The sequence below is a fragment of the Heliangelus exortis genome, chromosome 17, assembly GCF_036169615.1.
Source record: "Heliangelus exortis chromosome 17, bHelExo1.hap1, whole genome shotgun sequence".
NCBI lineage: Eukaryota > Metazoa > Chordata > Aves > Apodiformes > Trochilidae > Heliangelus > Heliangelus exortis.
Window position 1 is genome coordinate 7,691,672 of NC_092438.1, and position 17,850 is coordinate 7,709,521.

Consider the following 17,850-nt stretch of genomic DNA (forward strand, 5'->3'; position numbering starts at 1 on the left):
GTTTGCAAACAGCCCTAAGGGGAAGTTGGTTGAATTTCTCAAACAAGAGACACTGGTTCTGAAGAATGAATGTATGATTAATGGGGCTGCAGCACTGGTACAGCTGTGGTCACCTTTTCAAAGTTTTCCATCACCTTTCTAACAACCCAAAATATTGTAGCAGATTAAAAAATGAAAGGGACTGAGAGCTGAGCTCATATAAAAGGCAGTTCTAAAGCAACTAATCTAAAATTCGCAAATAGGCCTTGTTTACTTCAGCTGATTTGCATATTCAATTTCAATTTTTTTGGTAAGTAATTACCAAAGCACTTTCTGACATGTTAAGACCAAATATGAACTTGCTAAATACTCACACTAAGATAAAACACAAATAAACAGTCCCAAATGAATCCCATTAACATTACATCTTTCTTCTATGCTTGAAACAACAGTACTAAAAAATAAGAAATGCCCATGGTGACTGGCAGGAGATCATTGCCTACAGCACAGTCTCTTTACCATGTTCCAAGTACCAAGTGTCTGCACTCCTCTGAAGGTACAACATTTCAGCTTAAGAAAAGAGTACACTGGAGGATATTTCTGATAATCCTTTTAGATGAGCAACTATTCTTTACAGACAACTTACACACGGGTATGAAGGGCCCACATGGACACTAATTCACTAATGTCATAGTGATGCTTCAGCAAAACCACTTCAGCTCATCAAAATAATATGCTGGCAACCACACTCTTAAATAACACTTTAACTTTAACCTTGTGAATTGTTTAATCCATCTGAATCCCTGACTATAGTTAAATCCAAGTTACTACACAGAGCACTCCTAAAAGATCAGCTTTTGAAAGTCAGTATATTGCTGAAGAAAATCAAACAGAACTTGTTAGGTTTCGTCTTACTGAGCTCCTGTTAAGTATAAAGATATTACCAGAATTGTCTATCAGTTCATATCAGATGTAGCAGAGTGTCAGAAACATCTCAAACACGTGGTGACTTCATCTTCTGCACCACTACAAATTATTCAGCTACCAAAAACCTGCACTGCTCAAATCCAACTTTCACAGTAACCAAGTGCCTTGCAATTATGAACTTCAGGACTGTGTTAACTTCACAGAACCACCAGCAATGAGAATTGTATTTGGGGGAGGATGGACAGGGAATTTAATTCAGCATATTAATCAGGCCAGTAGCAACTTTATCTGAAAATTAAGAATGTGAGGAGAGACCAAGGTTTCTGTGATCCCTGCTGCTTAGTGGCTGTAAAGAAAAAGTGCATTAGGTTATGTATGTGATTCGTGCTCACATTAGGCTCCTGTCCAGCTGAACCTCTATCTGTACACAGGACAAATATCTGTCTGGTGTTTAAATGTGTATGGGCTAATTTTCCTGGCAGGTCACAGAAGAGGCTCCACCTTCACTGGCACTTTCTTGCTTTGCAATGAGGCAGAGTTAAAAGTAAGGCTCTAAAGTAAACCTTTTTCACCATGTCACACAGTCCCCTCGCAGTTTTCTGGCCAGGACCAAGTCTCAGCACAGAGCCTCTGGTTCTGCCACAAGAAATACCTGGACAAGATGTAGAAGTACAGATTTTGCTAAAATCTGGACCTCTTTGGTCCAAGCAGGACAGTGTCCTCTGCCCCCCCACCACTCCAAGTTACTCCAGATGAACAAGTGGTAGTTACACAGCATGGTTGTGCTGGGGATTAAGGATCTTTACATTGAAGGAAATCAAGGAAAAGGTGGTAGCCAAACTGGGCCAGGAGAATGTAAAAACTATGAGGTTGTGAGCACTCCGAACTGAAACAAGTGATGGACTGGGAGGGCCTGGGAGAGCAAGCAGTGGCCTCTATAAAACCAAGAGAGCAGCAGACTCGAAGGAGCCACGTTATTACCTCCTCTCCCCAGAGACTGAAGGAATACTATTCCATCTCCCCATCTCGGTGTTTTTCTCCTTTAAAAAGCCTACATGCTTTCATGAGGTCTGAATTTCAAAAGGAAAGCAGACTTCAACTTAAACTCTATGCTCAGCTGTCACTGGTATTTTATCAAATGTAAATCAACACAGTTTGTTTTTTTTTCTCTGTGTTTCAAAACAAAAACCACACATAAGGGCTTAACTGAGCAAGTGATAAGCATGAAATATCACGAACCATTAAAAAAAAAAAAAGCATAATCCTGGGCTGTCCCACATTGTCTCCTCATAGAAATACTACTTCTGAGATTAAAGAAGTGCTTGTTTACTTAACAGTTTGACCAATCTCCAACAACAGAGCATTTAATGGAAAATATTAATGTGGGATTTATATTATAAAGATTTTAAGTAGAGGCTTGGGTTTTTTTTACTTTAGTATAAACAATAAAAGCTTAGCCAAAAGGAACAAAAATATAACTGGACTAGGCAAATACTTAGACTGTAAATACTGACATTCAAAAAAAGTTCTCAGGTGTTAACCTTAGAGCATGCCTTAGAGTTCTCTTGTGAAGTTTTAGCTTATAAGATTCTGCAAGAATAAACAACTAGTGGTATAAAATAAGAAACACATGTATGTTACATACACTGAAGAAAATAGATACGTGCCTAACATGAGACACAAATTCTTCATTCATTTTAGGGGTCACCTCCTTTTTGGTTGATACATAACATCTTATACTTTATTGCTTTGGGAGGAAGGAAAACACATAAATTAATTCTTCATTACAGGTTAAAAGGCAGATTATTTAAGGACTATTTGTATTCAAGCTAAGTAGGCAGTCCTGACATTACATGCTTTCTATTCAAATGGCAAGAATTTACATTTACCTCCCATCTCATTAAAGGTGATGCAGCACTAGCATTTTCCTTACATGTTTTGTTGGGCTTTTTTTTCTCTTTTAATTAAAACGTTCTTTCTGAATGCTTAAAATAATTCTGAGGTTTACAGTCAAGTTTTTGTTTGTTTTTTTTTTTTTTAAAACACACATTGGCTCTTTTTCAGGTCTAATGTTGCTTACTGTCTAAACTCCCCAGAGGCCAAGTAAATGTTTCAGGCTTCTGCTGAACAGGATTGTTTTGTAAAGGAGGGAAGGGATGTGGCTCCCGACAAACACAGCTGTGACGAGTAGCTCCAAAGGAACCCAGATCACCCTAACAATGGTTTTGCCAGCTCGGATAATTTTGCTCTGGATTTCTCACTCAGTTAACAGGCACAGCTTTGCAGAATAACTACCCCTATGGTAAAACCTCTTTTCTCATAGTAAAAAAAGAAAACTCTCCCAGCTCGATGCAGCCACTGTTTGCTTCCCGTTACGCAACGGCACCAAAGGTCAAGCAGCTCTCGGACCGCGGTGACCTCCTTTCAGTTTGTCCTTTCAGTTTGTCCTTTCCAAGAAAATGACCCCGAAAAACCCTTTCCCAGTTATGACCCCACTACACACAGCAGTCCCCCTGTTTTTCCAGCAGCCCTCTGCACCAGCAAGTGCCAGGAGCTGAAGTTCAGGGATGATGTGTATGGATGCACAGCCACATGGACACCTTGGTGGCACTGCCCAGGGCAGGACAGTGGCTTCAGCTGAGTTCTCCTCAGCTCCCTCATTGTTTACTCCTACCAGAGAAATGAGACACTGGAGGTCACTTTGAAAAGGTTCTGACTTGATGGGCAAAATGTTTGTGCCAGCCCTTAAGGAATGACCAGGCAGTGCCTACCAGCTGAGATTTTAAGTTCACCTTTTAAATTGCTTTGGGTTTTTAAGAGCCCAGAAAGCATTTACATTAATGCCTATAAACCTTGGCTCAGTGAAAATGAATTCTGCCATCGTTAGAAACTGGTGTTCAGTGTCTAGATAAAAGTTCTTTAGGGAAAATGTCATTGTTTAAATCTGTTCATGGTCATATTCTGCTGGATTTCTCATTTACTGTTTCTTTATGTACTAAGTATGTTCTCTTGAGTTTTTTTAATTAATCACTGAATATATGAGACCTCCATTTTGCTATATATTAAATCTAGACATATCAGCATAGCAGGGGAATTAATCAAAAGTTAATCTAATAATTTTAATGAAGCAAAAGCACTCTCAATGAAAGTGAGATACTGATGAGTCTTCTATAAATAGCAGAATAAAATACACAGCAAACGATACTCTGAAATATTACTGCAAAGCAGCTACAAGACAGCAGTAACTAATTAACTAATTAATTACAATTGAGCTGCATTTTCATTTATATTATAAAAGAAGGTAAGCCAAAGACCAACTTCAAAACACCAAAAATTTCCTAACTGCTTTCAGCAGCAGCTTTGATTAAGCAGAATGACTGCTGTCTTTTTAGCCTCCATAAGCATTTTTAACTATGCTAATCACCATGATATTTGCAAATCTTTTTTCTACTGCACTTAGCAGAAGAGCTGCTTTCCTTTAGGGCTCTGTCAGCTGAACTTCATGTTATTCTTCTATATAAATGCTAAAGCAGCATAAACAGACAGCACCCTATTCCTTATGCCAGCACCACATCCTTCATGTGTTTGACTGGGCCCATCATTTAAGTCAAACCAGCTTCTCATGGATTTCAACAGAAGCTGGACTGATTGTGAAATAATGAAAAAAAGTTAATCAAATGTCTGGACAAAGTGATTCATGTGAATGTCTACATTTGTAATCTGCACATCAAAATGATCCATTTGAGCTTCTTTGCACAGGGTCTGAAAATCAGATAAGAGTTTATCAGAATATTTTGCATATTTTCCACAGCAGCTAAGACATGTAAGGCTTATTTAAGTGAAGGAAGGCTAGAAGGCTCCACTGACCTCCCTACAAATTGTGGGAGTCACAGTGTCTGTGTGGGCTACATAAGAAGAACAATTTATCAATCATAAGTAAGAAACTGGCTCAGCGACAAACTAATTACTACTCAGGCTTCCACCCATTAGCACAGGAGGAAGCAGATTATAAATATATATTTCATATATCAAGGCTCAATACAGCTCCTGCAGTAAGAAAATCTGCTACAGAAGTTGTGCTTTCTTCCTGTGGTCTGCTCAGTTTTTAAATATGCGTGTAAGGACACCAAGAAATCTTGAAGAAAAATCAGTTCATATTAGAAAAACACCACAATAATTGCTAAATGACACATGAATCAATACACTCAGTAAGCACTAGTATTTTTTTCAGTGTCATTTATTTGGCTGCAGTCCCAGGAATTTGTATAAATCCTAACCATGGCTTCCCAAAACACTGGGGATTGGACAGAATGTGGGTAACTGGTGGCTACACAGTATGCTCAAGGTGTAACTGCACAGATTTTTTTCATAATGAGAGGCTTTAGGGTTAGAGGGTCCACTTTTACAGAAGTCCTAGGCTCCTTTGTACTTTCTTCCCCAAAAATTACTTTAGTTTTTTGTCATTGAAAATATTTCCCCAGCCTTATGCTGGGATGGAAAAAAAAGTGACACCTGTTAAGAATAACTAAGGAAGCATCCGCAGCCACACATCTGTGAAGCAAGGACTCAAACCACTTAAGCATCAAACACTTCAACCTGTTAAACCCTTTCCAAGTATGGCAGAACAGAAAGTGCTAAAGGTGACTACTGGATTGTTCAAGTTTGATGGAAGGGTAATTCAATATATACAGGTGCAATGGAGAGCCTTGTGAGAAATCAAGATTATTGGTAGAAAATTTTGATTTTTGAGGGGTAAAAAAAAACCTGTCACTGACCAAGTAGAGTGGAGAGTGAAACATGAGAAGCAGTAGATGGACAAATCAGAACCTATTCATGTCAGTACAATGCCATTTAATTAATTTCAAGCTCCTGTTAAATTAAAATAGCTACTAGAAATCTTAGTCTAATAATAACCACCCTTAGTGAGATACCAGCCCTCCTAAGATGTTCAAGTAATGTATTTTATTCAGATGTTATAAATGGAATAGTAAGATGCAATCAGTAAATATACAGGTTCATCCAAAAGGCTGCTAGAAAATGGTCTTTTCCTTTGCCTAGAAACAGAAGGTAAAGGCCACAGGAGTGTCAAGAACAAGATGTCTCAGATATCTGCTGACAATTATGAGAAAGATACCTGTTTATCTCCAACGGATGTGACAAATTTTGAAGTCGTTTCAGTCTTAGTGCAGCTCTGCTGAGGGCTGATTTTCCCCTTCAAACTCCAAAGCCAAGTCAGTTTTATACTCATAAATATTATTTGACAAAGAACTATGTCAATATTTTTGCATTTACTGGAAACCTGTTCCCTGCAGTCTGAGTCTGTTTCCCAAGAGTTCCCTACAGGGCCAATGTGGTGTCTTGTGGATAAGTCACCGGGTCAGCCTTCACTGATGTTTCTATTAGGAAATGGCATTATGTTATAGTTTCCAGGAAAGCCACCATCTGTGCCTCCTGTCAGTCTTTGCAACTGGCAGCAAAATATCAGTGGGGAATGTTTTCACCCTGCCAAATTTCAGCAGTGTTCCCTGTCATAAGTCCTAAGCATGGGTGAAGCAAACAAACAGAGGGTGAAGATAAGAGCTGCTGTTTCCAGGCTGCCAGCTCCCTGGGCCAACTCATTTACAGAGTAATTCCAGCAGAGCCCCTGTGCCTGCAATGCTCTGTCCCTGGGATCACTTCAGTCTGGAATATCTAGAATGGAGATAATGTGCCTGAATTCTGACTGGCAAAATTCAGGCATCTCCACTGGAGTGATGCTGATTTGTGTGGACAAGAAAGGCAATGTTCTGTTGATAAACATTCTCTACCTAGAACCTGAGCAACTCCAAAATGCAGAAATTTAGCCAGTTGCTACCTTTTAAGAGGTGCAAATGATCTGTTTGTGACTATAATCTAAACCTAGAAATCAAATAAAGAAATGTACCATAAAACTGTCTTTTAATAATGTATTTTCTCCAATATTAAAAAAGGCCTCAGCAGAAAATTTTTAGTTTTTCTCCTTGATCTGGTGATTGTTACAAAGAAAAAGGAACATAAGTGTTTCATAACCTCTTTTCCCCAAGACCAGTCTTAACTGACTTTCTGTTTTACTGTTTAATTGTCTGTAGATACTGGTGGAAAAACCCTAAAGTTAAACACCTATGTTTATGATTATCATACAAGAAAGATCCTTTAATGAAATCACCCAATGAGTGTATTCCATTCCTTAAATGAGAAAAAAATGAACTAAAATGTTTTCACTAAAAACTGTGGGACAAAGTTCATCTACTGTGTAAACTGCTACATCCCAGCTACTCTGAACATCAACATTGTGATAGTAAGAATGCTTCCTGAAGGTGGATGGAATCCTTGCAAGATCCATTGAGTTGAAGTATTTCACATGCAAAGAAATTGCAACTTGTATCCACTTTTAAATTGAACAAAAATATTTACTGTAGTTAATGGTCTTGTGTGTTCTCCCAGGAAGGGAAACTTTATGTTTTAATTAAGTCTTTTGGTTTCTGCGGCTCACCAGTTATAAGCACAGTGGAAATTCTGCCACAGGTTAAATTTTTTAAAAGACATTTTCACTGCATTGAAGAAAAAAAAAATATATATAGTGACTTTCAATAATCTTCATACTGAATTCTGTTTGTTGCCATTTAGTTTCAAAGTAAGGTAGCTGCATCCAGATCAACTTCCCTGTGCTCTGGAAACAGGGAGCAGGGACAGCTACCTGGTTGGTCACATTTACCACTCTGAATGGCACTTTCTAGTCGGATGGTGCTTAAAAGCTGTCACTTTTATTCCAGTAAGTCAACTTCATAAAGTTCAGAGTTCAAAGCATCTTATGGAGCCTAAATTCTAATATTACACTCATCCTAATGATTACTGTTCAATACACTGTAAGTTACTTGGAAGTGAATATGACTACTAAAAAAATTACAGGGGTTTTGTTATGCATATAACTCAGTCTTTTTTTAAGGAAAGTATTACCTAGTGGATATTTGGGCAACTTGGAATTTTATCTCATTTCAGAAACCCAGGCAGCTGAGGCTTGTAGAGCAATGCAGGTAACTGCTGCATAAATTAATTCTGCCTCATGGAATACCCTATCTCTAGCACAAAAATACCATATTTCACTTCTTGCAGTAATGAAATCTTAAGTCACAGCATATCAAAGACGTACTCTATGGTGCACAAAAAAGAAAAGTTATGTCAGGTTTTCCATACAGGGGCTCTGTTGGAACACAGTGATAAAGCCAGGAAGAGGTGGAGCAGGAGACCAGTCACACTCACTTGACACTGAGAGAAGTTAACAAAATATGATTGAATTTATAGAGTTAACCCATGCAGAGCTCCCAGTGCAGCTGTTCCTGAGCAGCTGCAGAGAGGGCACAGCCCTCAGCAACCTCACTCCCACAAAGAAATAAACAGCACAGAAAAGAAGGATTTATCTGGAGCAGCAGATGTGCCTGGCAGATAGCATCTGTGTCTGAGCATGGGACTCCTTCCACACAAATCTTCAGGGCCTATCTCCTCTCCACAGAACTCAGTCTCCCCGTTTTGCAGGAATTTTGTCTCTTCTACCCTGTAGCACTTTGTTATTGCAGCCTTCCAGATCACTAGCACACTGCCACTCTGTGAGATAAAACAGTCCCTTTGCAGTTTGTATTATGTTTTCCAGAGTAGTTGACCTTTTTTGTCTTTATTAGAGTATATTATCTGTTCTCATATGTTTTAAGCATATATAAGTTGATACTGCAAAAGGAATGGGTTTGGAAAACAAAAAAATGAGCCTAATAATGAGGGTAAAATCAGTGTGACCAAGAGGCTGGGTGCTTGCTCTTCCCATAAATTCACTTGCCAACATAGCTTGCAAACTCCTTGCTCCCTCTTGCAGGACCAGGGACAGACAGTGCTACTTTATAAAGAAAAAACACCTTTCTTCCAATTGACCTGCTCTTGCTTTTTTATTTATACTTTGTACACATCCAAGAGAGGATTATATTGAGTGCTACTTTATATCACTTATATTTGTCATTCAGTCATGGCTTCTTTCACATGATACTGCATGGAACTGACTATATTAGAAAAGGAACCAATATCAATTATAAACATACCACCAGCCAAACTGGTCAGTGATTGCACCACAAAGACATAAATGACAGGGTTGGAAGAGGCCTGTTCTTCAGCCCAGCACCCAGTATATCAAGCAGGATTTTCTTCTCCACTAATGTTAAAAGAATTTTATCTGAGCTGTATCATTATATTATAAACAGCAGCAACTCAGCAACTGCATAAGGGAAGTACAATCTGAAACCTACTTGCCTGCACTGCTGCATTTTTTCTCCTCGCATCTAACCTGAACAATCTAGTTTTACTTTTCTGTGTAGCCAGCCAACAATCCTTCTGTTAATCCCTATGGTATGTATATAAGCTAGTAAGCCTTAAAAAATGTCACATTACCCAGACTGAGAGGTAGCAGCAGCCTGACACTTCATTCCCTCACACTTGAGAGTTCAGAATGTGTTCCCTTTGAGGTACAACTAATCACAGGTACGTTATCTTCCAGAAATACCAGTCATCCATTACTCAAATTTTCAGGAATTAATCTATAAATAATGATCAGCAATTCACTTTCAAAAAACACCTGGCAAACTGAGGAGTAGCTGACCAACAAACTTATGGTTTATGCATATATGCAACACTTCTGGCCAAGCTTTTCTGCTTGGTCTTTTTTTGCTTTTTCTTCTCAGTCTTGGTCTGAGGCAAAGCTGTGATGTTCAGCAAAGCTCTGCACAGCACTCAGCCTTCCCCCATGCAGTACCCTCGGGTTTCAGCCTCAGCAGGAATTCCTGTTGGAATTCTATGAGTCTGAGACCTTTTTAGAGATTTACCTTCTTGGCAACAGCTTTATTAGCTCTATACAGTTTGTAATGATATTACAGCTTGTGAAAACACCTATTGAGATTAGATAATCTAGATAGCTATTTCATGTATAGATGATAACAGAGCAAGCAGACAAATCTTTTATTATCTAAACAAAAAATCAAAGTGAGAGACAGTGCTACAGCTGAATAAAGGTTTGGGCGTTTCTAAAGTCAAATAAAAGTAATCAGAGAGTAGAATGGTCATGCTTGAAACTGTTAACCAACCTGCTCTGCAACTGAGTAATGCATTATGAGTGAAAATAACTGAAAAAAACAGGCTGCAGCTATGAACTCTGTAATACCACTAAGGACCACTTCAAGTTTTCTCTTTAATTAAAGTTTAGTTTATGCATCTTTGCTAAAATAATCTTTGCCACTAAGTGCTCTTAACTTTTTGTAAAATATTTATTAAGTACGTGTGAAGAAGTTTTTAAGTACTTCAAGCAAAATTTTATTAAAATAAAACCACGTTGTTTTATGAGATTTAAGGGAAGTGGCTTTTGGTCAAGTCTTAGAACTCTAGAAGCCCTTCAATACTAATACCTTTCCTACTCAGCTGTTTCCCTGGTGAACCTGCAATGAACAAAGTCCTTTGAAAGTTTTGAGATAGCAGAGCCTTGATGTGACACTCTGTAACACAGAGTTAACCAGAGCACATCAGCAATTCTGTGCATGGAGTATATCAAATATGAACGTAGGAATTTTCTGCCAGTTACAGTGGTTTTACAATATTCCTAATGAACTTTTAAATACAAACCAAGAAGCACGTACTTTGCCTGATAAAAAACAAACTGCAGTCAGGTAAAGCAACTCAACCTAAACCGAGTAACCCTTTTTACCATTTCTCTGGTATTTGTTCCATGAACACCTGCTCAATTTTCAATTAAAGGATTATTTGTTTATTTGTTATAGAATAAGCCCCCAGAATCTCTAAGTATAAGGCAAATTGTTCTTTAAAAGTAAGGCAGCTCCTGGTTTTGGTTGATAATATCAGTTAAAAACATCCTATGAAGGTAGTAACTTTAGTTCATTAGTCTGAGGAGCTTCCATATAACCAATAGAACAACCACAGCAGAAAATTCAGTATAGGATAAATTATCAACCTACAGTTCAAAAGCTCTTCCAGGAAATTATTGCTTTAAAAGGTGTAGAGAATGCACACGCAGCAGTGCCAGTGACGTGCAAACACCCTGAGAGCAGTTGCCTCCTCGAATTTAAAAAAAAAGAGTGGAATCCATAACACTATCACAAAATGAGGCTCACATCATGCTGCTGTGTCACAACACCAGAACAACCTCCAAATTCAAAGTAAACGCTCAGAAACTTCTTTCTAGCTTGTATTACAAGCTAACTTCCCTCCCCCAGCAGCACAAGCACCTGTGAGCTTCGTCACACGGTCATTTTTAAATCCTGATTGTTCAGGATGGACGGCCTATAGAGAACTGAAACCTCAAAGCTATATATTCTCATCCCAGATTGAAAATAAAACCCACGCTCTGGAAGGTGAGATGGTGATCGCGCTTGGGAGGGGATGGAACAACCCCTCCAGTGTCCCCAGAGAACCCCAGCACAGATGACAATACCACCCCAAACCTGCCTGTCGGGCAGCCCCGTTTATTTTAAGCCATAAATCTGAAAAGCGGAGACTTGAAGCGAGCCCGGCTCTCCCAGCTCGCTCCCCCCGCCCCCCGTGGAGCGCAGCCTCCCACTTCTTGAAACTGGCTGTAAACAGGGAAAGGGAGGGGCCTGCCGCCTGCCAAGCCGAGCAGAAACTTGTGAGTAACTTAAAGAGAGGAAAAACAAGTGCAGCGGAGGCAGAAGGAACCGGCTGCCGGCGGGCGAGCACCATGTTGGCGAAGGGCAAGCAGCCGGGGCTCCGCAGCCGCCCTCCCGCCGCCGCTCCGCTGCCCACCCCGGGCGAGCGCGTCCGGCGGCACCGGGGGGTGTAGGAGGCGGCGGGAAGGTAAGGGGCTGCGGGCTTGGGAGTGAGGGAGGCAGGCAAGCAGGGAGGGGCATCCAACCTTCCCTGGGTTCTGATCCTAATGGGAAATGTGGCGTTGGAAAGGGACAGGAGGGGAGCTGAGTCAGCCCGCTGTAAACAAGGGGACTGCAGCCGGCACTTACGCAACCGAGTCCACCTGGGGCTGCGCGGCTCCCGGGGACGGGCGGAGGGGGTTTGGATCGATGGAGAGGGGTTTAGATCGATGGAAAGCGGGTTAGATCGATGGTGGTCAAACTGCTGCAGCCGACAAAACTGCCTTGAAAATGACAAAAGAGACGGCTGGGTAAGAAATGCTGAGCTGGGCCTCCACAGCACAGCTAACAGGTTCAGTGCCTTCACAGGTAAGTGACAATTACAAGTGGGTGATTTCTATGTTAGTGGCAAAAAAAAACCCAAAACAAAACCCCAAACCCTCATCTGGGACTTTAGAAGCGACCAAAAGATTTACTTAAGAAAATATCTTTATATTGGATTTTATTTTTGCTGCTTTCAGAAGTTTTGTAATTTCCTAGGATTACTATTTAACACACTGAATATTGCCTCCCATTGCTGTCATTGAACCACAATTCTCATTTAACTGTTGTTATGTAAAGAAAAAGGGGGCAATAACTAAAAGTCCTTGTGAAATCAGACATCCCCCTGCACTACAAAACATGGTAGCAAAGACTGTTGATCTTCTGAAACAATATACAGGCAAGTATTCTGTGGCTGATGTAATTCAGTCTGGAGTAATCAAAGCTACATGCTTAAGGATAAACCTACATAATGGAATTACATGATTGTACCATGCCTGTGCTTAGTCACCCTTGCACTCACAGTAATGCATCTATTTGCAATATCTAGTTCCAGTCTGCTGCTTTGGTTGAATCAAGTCGTAACAGTTCAATGAGATTTAATTCTGGTTGCCTTCAGCAGAGCAAAACAACTTTTCTTTCAGAAAAAAATGCAAAACCAAACAAAACAGCCTTCTTAAAAACAGATGCCTCCTGAAACTGAACTGAGTTGGTTTCAGCATTGAAAATCAGTGTAAGGATTCAAAGACAACAAAGATACACTCCCTACTCATTTGCAGTACTAAGCTAAAGCACTGATCTAAGAAAACAAACAAAAAGTATGGTTTTACACAAAGGTGAAAGAAAGCTTTGAAAACAATAGAACTGCAGCTGTGTTACAGTCAGAGCAGTGCCTTATCTGAGGAAATCCAACATACGACAGTGGAATAAAAATTTGTTTGCCCAGCCAGAATGACTGTATTTTTAGCCTGATATCTGGCACAGGTTGTGGTAGTTAGAAAAAAAACACACGCAAAACAACTGCAGTGTGGAAATTCTAAAAAAAATTGAATCTGACATGATTCTGGAACAAGTTCTGTACTATGGCTGAAGTGTCAAAGGATTTGCACTAGAGAGATGCAACCACATGTCTTTGGATGTTTGCAAAACCCATGCTGTATAATTTAGCCATATGGTTCATGGAGTAGCATGTTGTCTGGTAACATTCATTTTAATTGCACAATGTTTACTGTGGACCTGATGAAATCTTGTTCTCTCTCTGGAAGGAATGCAGGTGTGTGTGCTTAGACTTTCATGTATGTCCTCAAAGGGGAGCACACAAAATCGTGCTGAGTACCTGATGGTATCAGGCTGCCATGGGAAGTGACCTGCTGCACAAATTCTGCCCTGTCCCAGAAATGGTCTGGCAGGATTAATAACCATGATTTTAAGACTGGATGTTTTGAGTTGTACTACAGGCTTTTTCTTCCATATTTCTGCAGTTTGGAAAGAGATTTTTTCATTATTGCTTTTAAGATTACTTACTTCAGTTAAAATGATATCTCCCTATTGATAATAAAGCAAAGATAACTGGACAATGGCTGCTGATACCAACATACTTTTTAAAGAATTCAAGCTATTTTGAGAGGAAATTATAGCTAATTCTTTCCTTTTTGGAGAGTCAGGCTGCCCTGATATTAGGTTCCCTAGACTACAGAGGCCCATTGTTATTTTCAGAACTAAATAGTTATAGGTTGGAAGTCTGAATACAAACTGACCTATTAAAAAAAAACAACCAAAAACAAACCAACAACAACAGAAAAAAACAAACAAAACACCACCACAAAAAAACCAAACCCAACTTCACCTCATTTCCCAGTTTCCTCTGGTGTTTGTCAGTTTTATCAGTGATCCACTATACTTCCACTATACTGCCTTGGATGAGCCTTCTAAGAAACTGTCTTCTCGAGAGAAACCTTATTTTACACCTAAGAGAACTCTGTTATCCATCTTACTGCTAAGATTTATGCTTCAACTTATAGCTTTAAGTTCTTCAGCAACTCCCCCTATAGCAAGCTATATAAAAAGGTGTTGTTTAAGAATTTTTAAAACCTTAAATTAATCTTCATATACATTACACCAGTATTAATTTTTAAACTACACAGTTTACTATTTACTTCTGTTGTGTCCTGTATCCATTCATTTGCCATTCCTTTAATTTAAATTAAAACTTCAGAACATTTGCTAATCGTAAAATTTTGAATCACAGATGACTTTCTTCTAGACTGAGATCAAAAGACATCTCAGTCTCTACCCTTAAATCGATCACTTATGTGAAGCATATAATCTCTAAAATGTTTTGCCATACTACGTTGCATTTCATTTACAATATAATACTTCAACAATACTTTCCCTGTTTCTCTCCACAGAAAAGCTGGTGACCAGCAGAGAAGGAACAAGAGCTAAAATCACTATGTGGAGCTGTGAAACCTTAAACAACAGTACTGAGAACAGTGAGGACCAGCATCTCTGCCATGACTTCCACCTTGTGCTTTCCATCTTTTCCCTACTCTACCTCATCGTGTGTTTCCCAATTGGCCTCTGTTACAATGGCTTGCTGGTCCTAGTTAACCTCTATAACAAAGCTACTATGACTATGCCAGATGTTTACTTTGTCAACATTGCCATTGCTGGTCTCATCATCAATGCTTTGGCACCGATGTATCTTCTAGGTCTTGCCAACACCAAATGGGCCGTTTGGAGTTCTAACAATGAAGTTTATATTACCTTGCTTATTTTATTCAACGTCTCCTCTTTAGTAACCATGTACTCTACTACGTTACTCAGCCTGGACTACTACATCGAGCGTGCTCTGCCTAGAACTTACATGTCCAGTGTGTACAACACCAAGCACGTTTGTGGATTCATATGGGGTGGTGCCATGCTTACAAGTTTTTCATCTCTCCTGTTCTACGTCTGCAATCACGTATCGACTAAAATAATCGAATGTTCCAAGATGCAGAACAAAGAAGCAGCAGATGCCATCATGGTTTTCATCGGGTACATTGTCCCAGCTGTTGCTGTGCTCTATGCACTGATCCTCATCTTGCGAATACGCAAAGAGGCCACGCCACTGGATCAGGACACTGGGAGACTGGATCCCTCGGTACACAGGCTCCTGATTGCCACAGTCTGTACACAGTTCACCTTGTGGACACCCTATTATGTTATTCTCTTGGTAAGCACTTTCACTAGTGCACAGGGAAGGATTGCAGATGAAAATTCCAGACGAATACTGCATTTTACCAAGATTTTGTCAAAATTCTTGGCTTTCTCAAGCAGCTTTGTAATGCCTCTGCTCTACAGATACATTAACAAAAACTTCCCCAACAAATTACGACGTTTGCTTAAGAAGATACACTGTGGGAATCAAGGGTGTTCTCATGAACGCACAGTAGTACAGCAAGTTATGACGTAGGGATGAAAAAACCCTCTGGTGCTCTGTGACTGCAGTACTGGACATACCAGTACTGGGACTGGGATACTGCTGTGTTGGCACTCAGAGTCTCTAATGGGAAAGTCCCAGCCATGAGGTTGGAGGGAGCTTTCTGTTACAGTTAAATGAACCAGTCTTAATTTTCAGATAGTGAATGGTTTGAGGCTCTGGGCTGTGTGCTGTAATGCCTGGGACATCTGATACTCTCAGTGCACTGAATTGGTTACAAAGCCTAAACTCTGTCTTCATCATTCTAATATTCCTGTTTGAAGAAATCACTGAGCAGTTTACTGAAGTCTTGACTGAAGACACAGCACCTTGTATCTTGTACAGAAAAAGGAATTAACCTGATTTTCTGTACAGAGAAGTAACAGCGCTCTCCTTGATGAAGTAAATCACCTTTTTCAATGAAGATGATAGAGATGATCTTTACTAAAGATCACATCCAATTATACATGTCCAAGTAGTAAATGTTAATTATAAATTAAATTATTTAATGTTTTTTTCCGTCACTGAATCTCCTCTAAAAGAAGCTTCATTTACCATTTTCAGAAATTATTTTCTCACACAAACTAAAGTTCTAACATTTATGGTAAACTGATTTTTTTTTCTAGAGATAACAATTAACAAAAGTGTGTTTTATCTCTCCAGTGCTATGTTTGCATCCTAAAACATTTCAAGAATTAAGAAATATTTATTAACTAATTCTAAGGGAACCAAGAGATGTTTGTTCCGCATATTAAAATGAAGGATACAGTGGTTTACAAAGTTAAATCAAAATTAAACTAGTAAAGAATGTCTGGCTAAGTGTTATGGTCCACATATGTTCATGTAACAAGAGTAATTATCTTAAAAATAAATATGTTCATGATTAACATTCTGTATTTTTAAGGGATATGTTTGCAACAAATAAATTAAAATCTTTTTAATCTTTAGCACCTCAGTGGAGGTTTGGAAACCATACAGAATCCTTCAATATATACAAGATTTAAAAATAGGAGTAAGCTACAGGAATCCCAGTTAGCATCAGCTTTTTGCTGGCCTCTCAGAAACAGAGTGCTTCTCGGTGTGATTCTTGAATACACAATAAAAGGAGAGTTTCTGTATTTCACAGTGGGGATGAAGAAGTCCAATCCAGATTGTGTTCCCTGTTTATTTCATATACTGAGTAATATTTGACAAACATGCTACCGGAAGCAAATTAAGTTATCCACAACAAGAAACTACAAAACATTGACCCAATGTTCCTGTGCTGCTGTTGCATTAATGACAGAGGAGGGGTGGAAGTTAAACTCCTAAACTCCTCCTGATTTTCAGAGATCTTTGTTACCCTGCAACACTGCAGAATGGTTTTGTTGCTCAATCTGTCACAACTCAAATTCCACACAGATTTATTCAAAGAGCTTTTCGTGCCCCTGGTATAGAAAAAGAATGGAGCAAACCCAGAATTTAACCTTTTTCATTGCTTATAATACAATCTTAGCTGATTCTTAGGCCTAATGTGACAGTGCTTAAGTTCTAAATGAGAAGTAGGTAAGGGACAGCCTTTTCCTGTCTTCTCCATCATTATTCAAGTACTTCCTTGTGATAGCCATCTTTGCCTGTCTTCAGATACAAGAATCTCTTAAGTTACCAGCTACCTGCTGGAAAACCCTCCATTAATCTTTACTTTCTAAAACAGAGGTTTGTGTTTTATTGACATTTTTTTAACCTTTATACCCTCCACAGTAAATCTTCTATTTCTATGGCATTTTCTCCACATAAAACTCTCCAGCAAAATCACATTATTTTATAGTTTTAGCCACTTGATCAAAGCCATGTTAAGGAACGAAGTATTTTTTTATTATTGTGTCTGATTCACAGGCTAATTTACAGTGCCTCTATGCTGACACAATACTGGCTGCTTTGGTAAACCATTCAGTTGGTTGGGTTCCTTCCTTCTTTCCCCCCCCCCTTAACTGGAGAAGTTTTCTACAAATTTCTATGTATCTGGAACACTGAAGTTCACTTCCACACATAAATGCTTAAGAAAAAAAAAAAATCTTTCTTTACAACTGTCAAGCAAATAGGCTCCTCTTCTTCCCATGCGAGGAAAATAAGATTTCCTAATGCACCACATTAAATCTCTCATGTAAAATCTGTTAAAGAAATTCTGTGCCATTTGGCAGGAAAAGTTCCAGCAGGGAGGAACTGGCTTATCTGGTGTGAACAGAGGCTTCCAGAACTGAGACACTGCCAGGGCTGTGTGACTGAGCAGCCAGC

At 39.3% G+C, this 17,850-nt stretch overlaps 2 protein-coding genes across 4 annotated transcripts in view; one reads left to right on the forward strand and one right to left on the reverse strand.

Moving 5' to 3' along the window:
• The window catches only part of GPR146 (G protein-coupled receptor 146), a 47,461-nt gene extending 30,998 nt beyond the window's left edge, over window positions 1–16,463 (forward strand). Inside the window, exons 1-2 of one of the 3 annotated variants that reach the window (XM_071760900.1) lie at window positions 11,565–11,781; window positions 14,522–16,463. In XM_071760900.1, coding sequence (XP_071617001.1) covers window positions 14,566–15,570 — 1,005 coding nt within the window. In that variant the 5' untranslated portion in view covers window positions 11,565–11,781; window positions 14,522–14,565 and the 3' untranslated portion in view covers window positions 15,571–16,463. Of the gene's footprint in view, window positions 1–11,564; window positions 11,782–11,977; window positions 12,162–14,519 lie in introns of those variants that run through there. The other 2 variants (XM_071760898.1, XM_071760901.1) reach the window with 2 other exon arrangements.
• Window positions 1–17,850, reverse strand: part of CHLSN (cholesin) — a 121,315-nt gene that overhangs the window by 62,547 nt on the left and 40,918 nt on the right. The window lies entirely within an intron of this gene.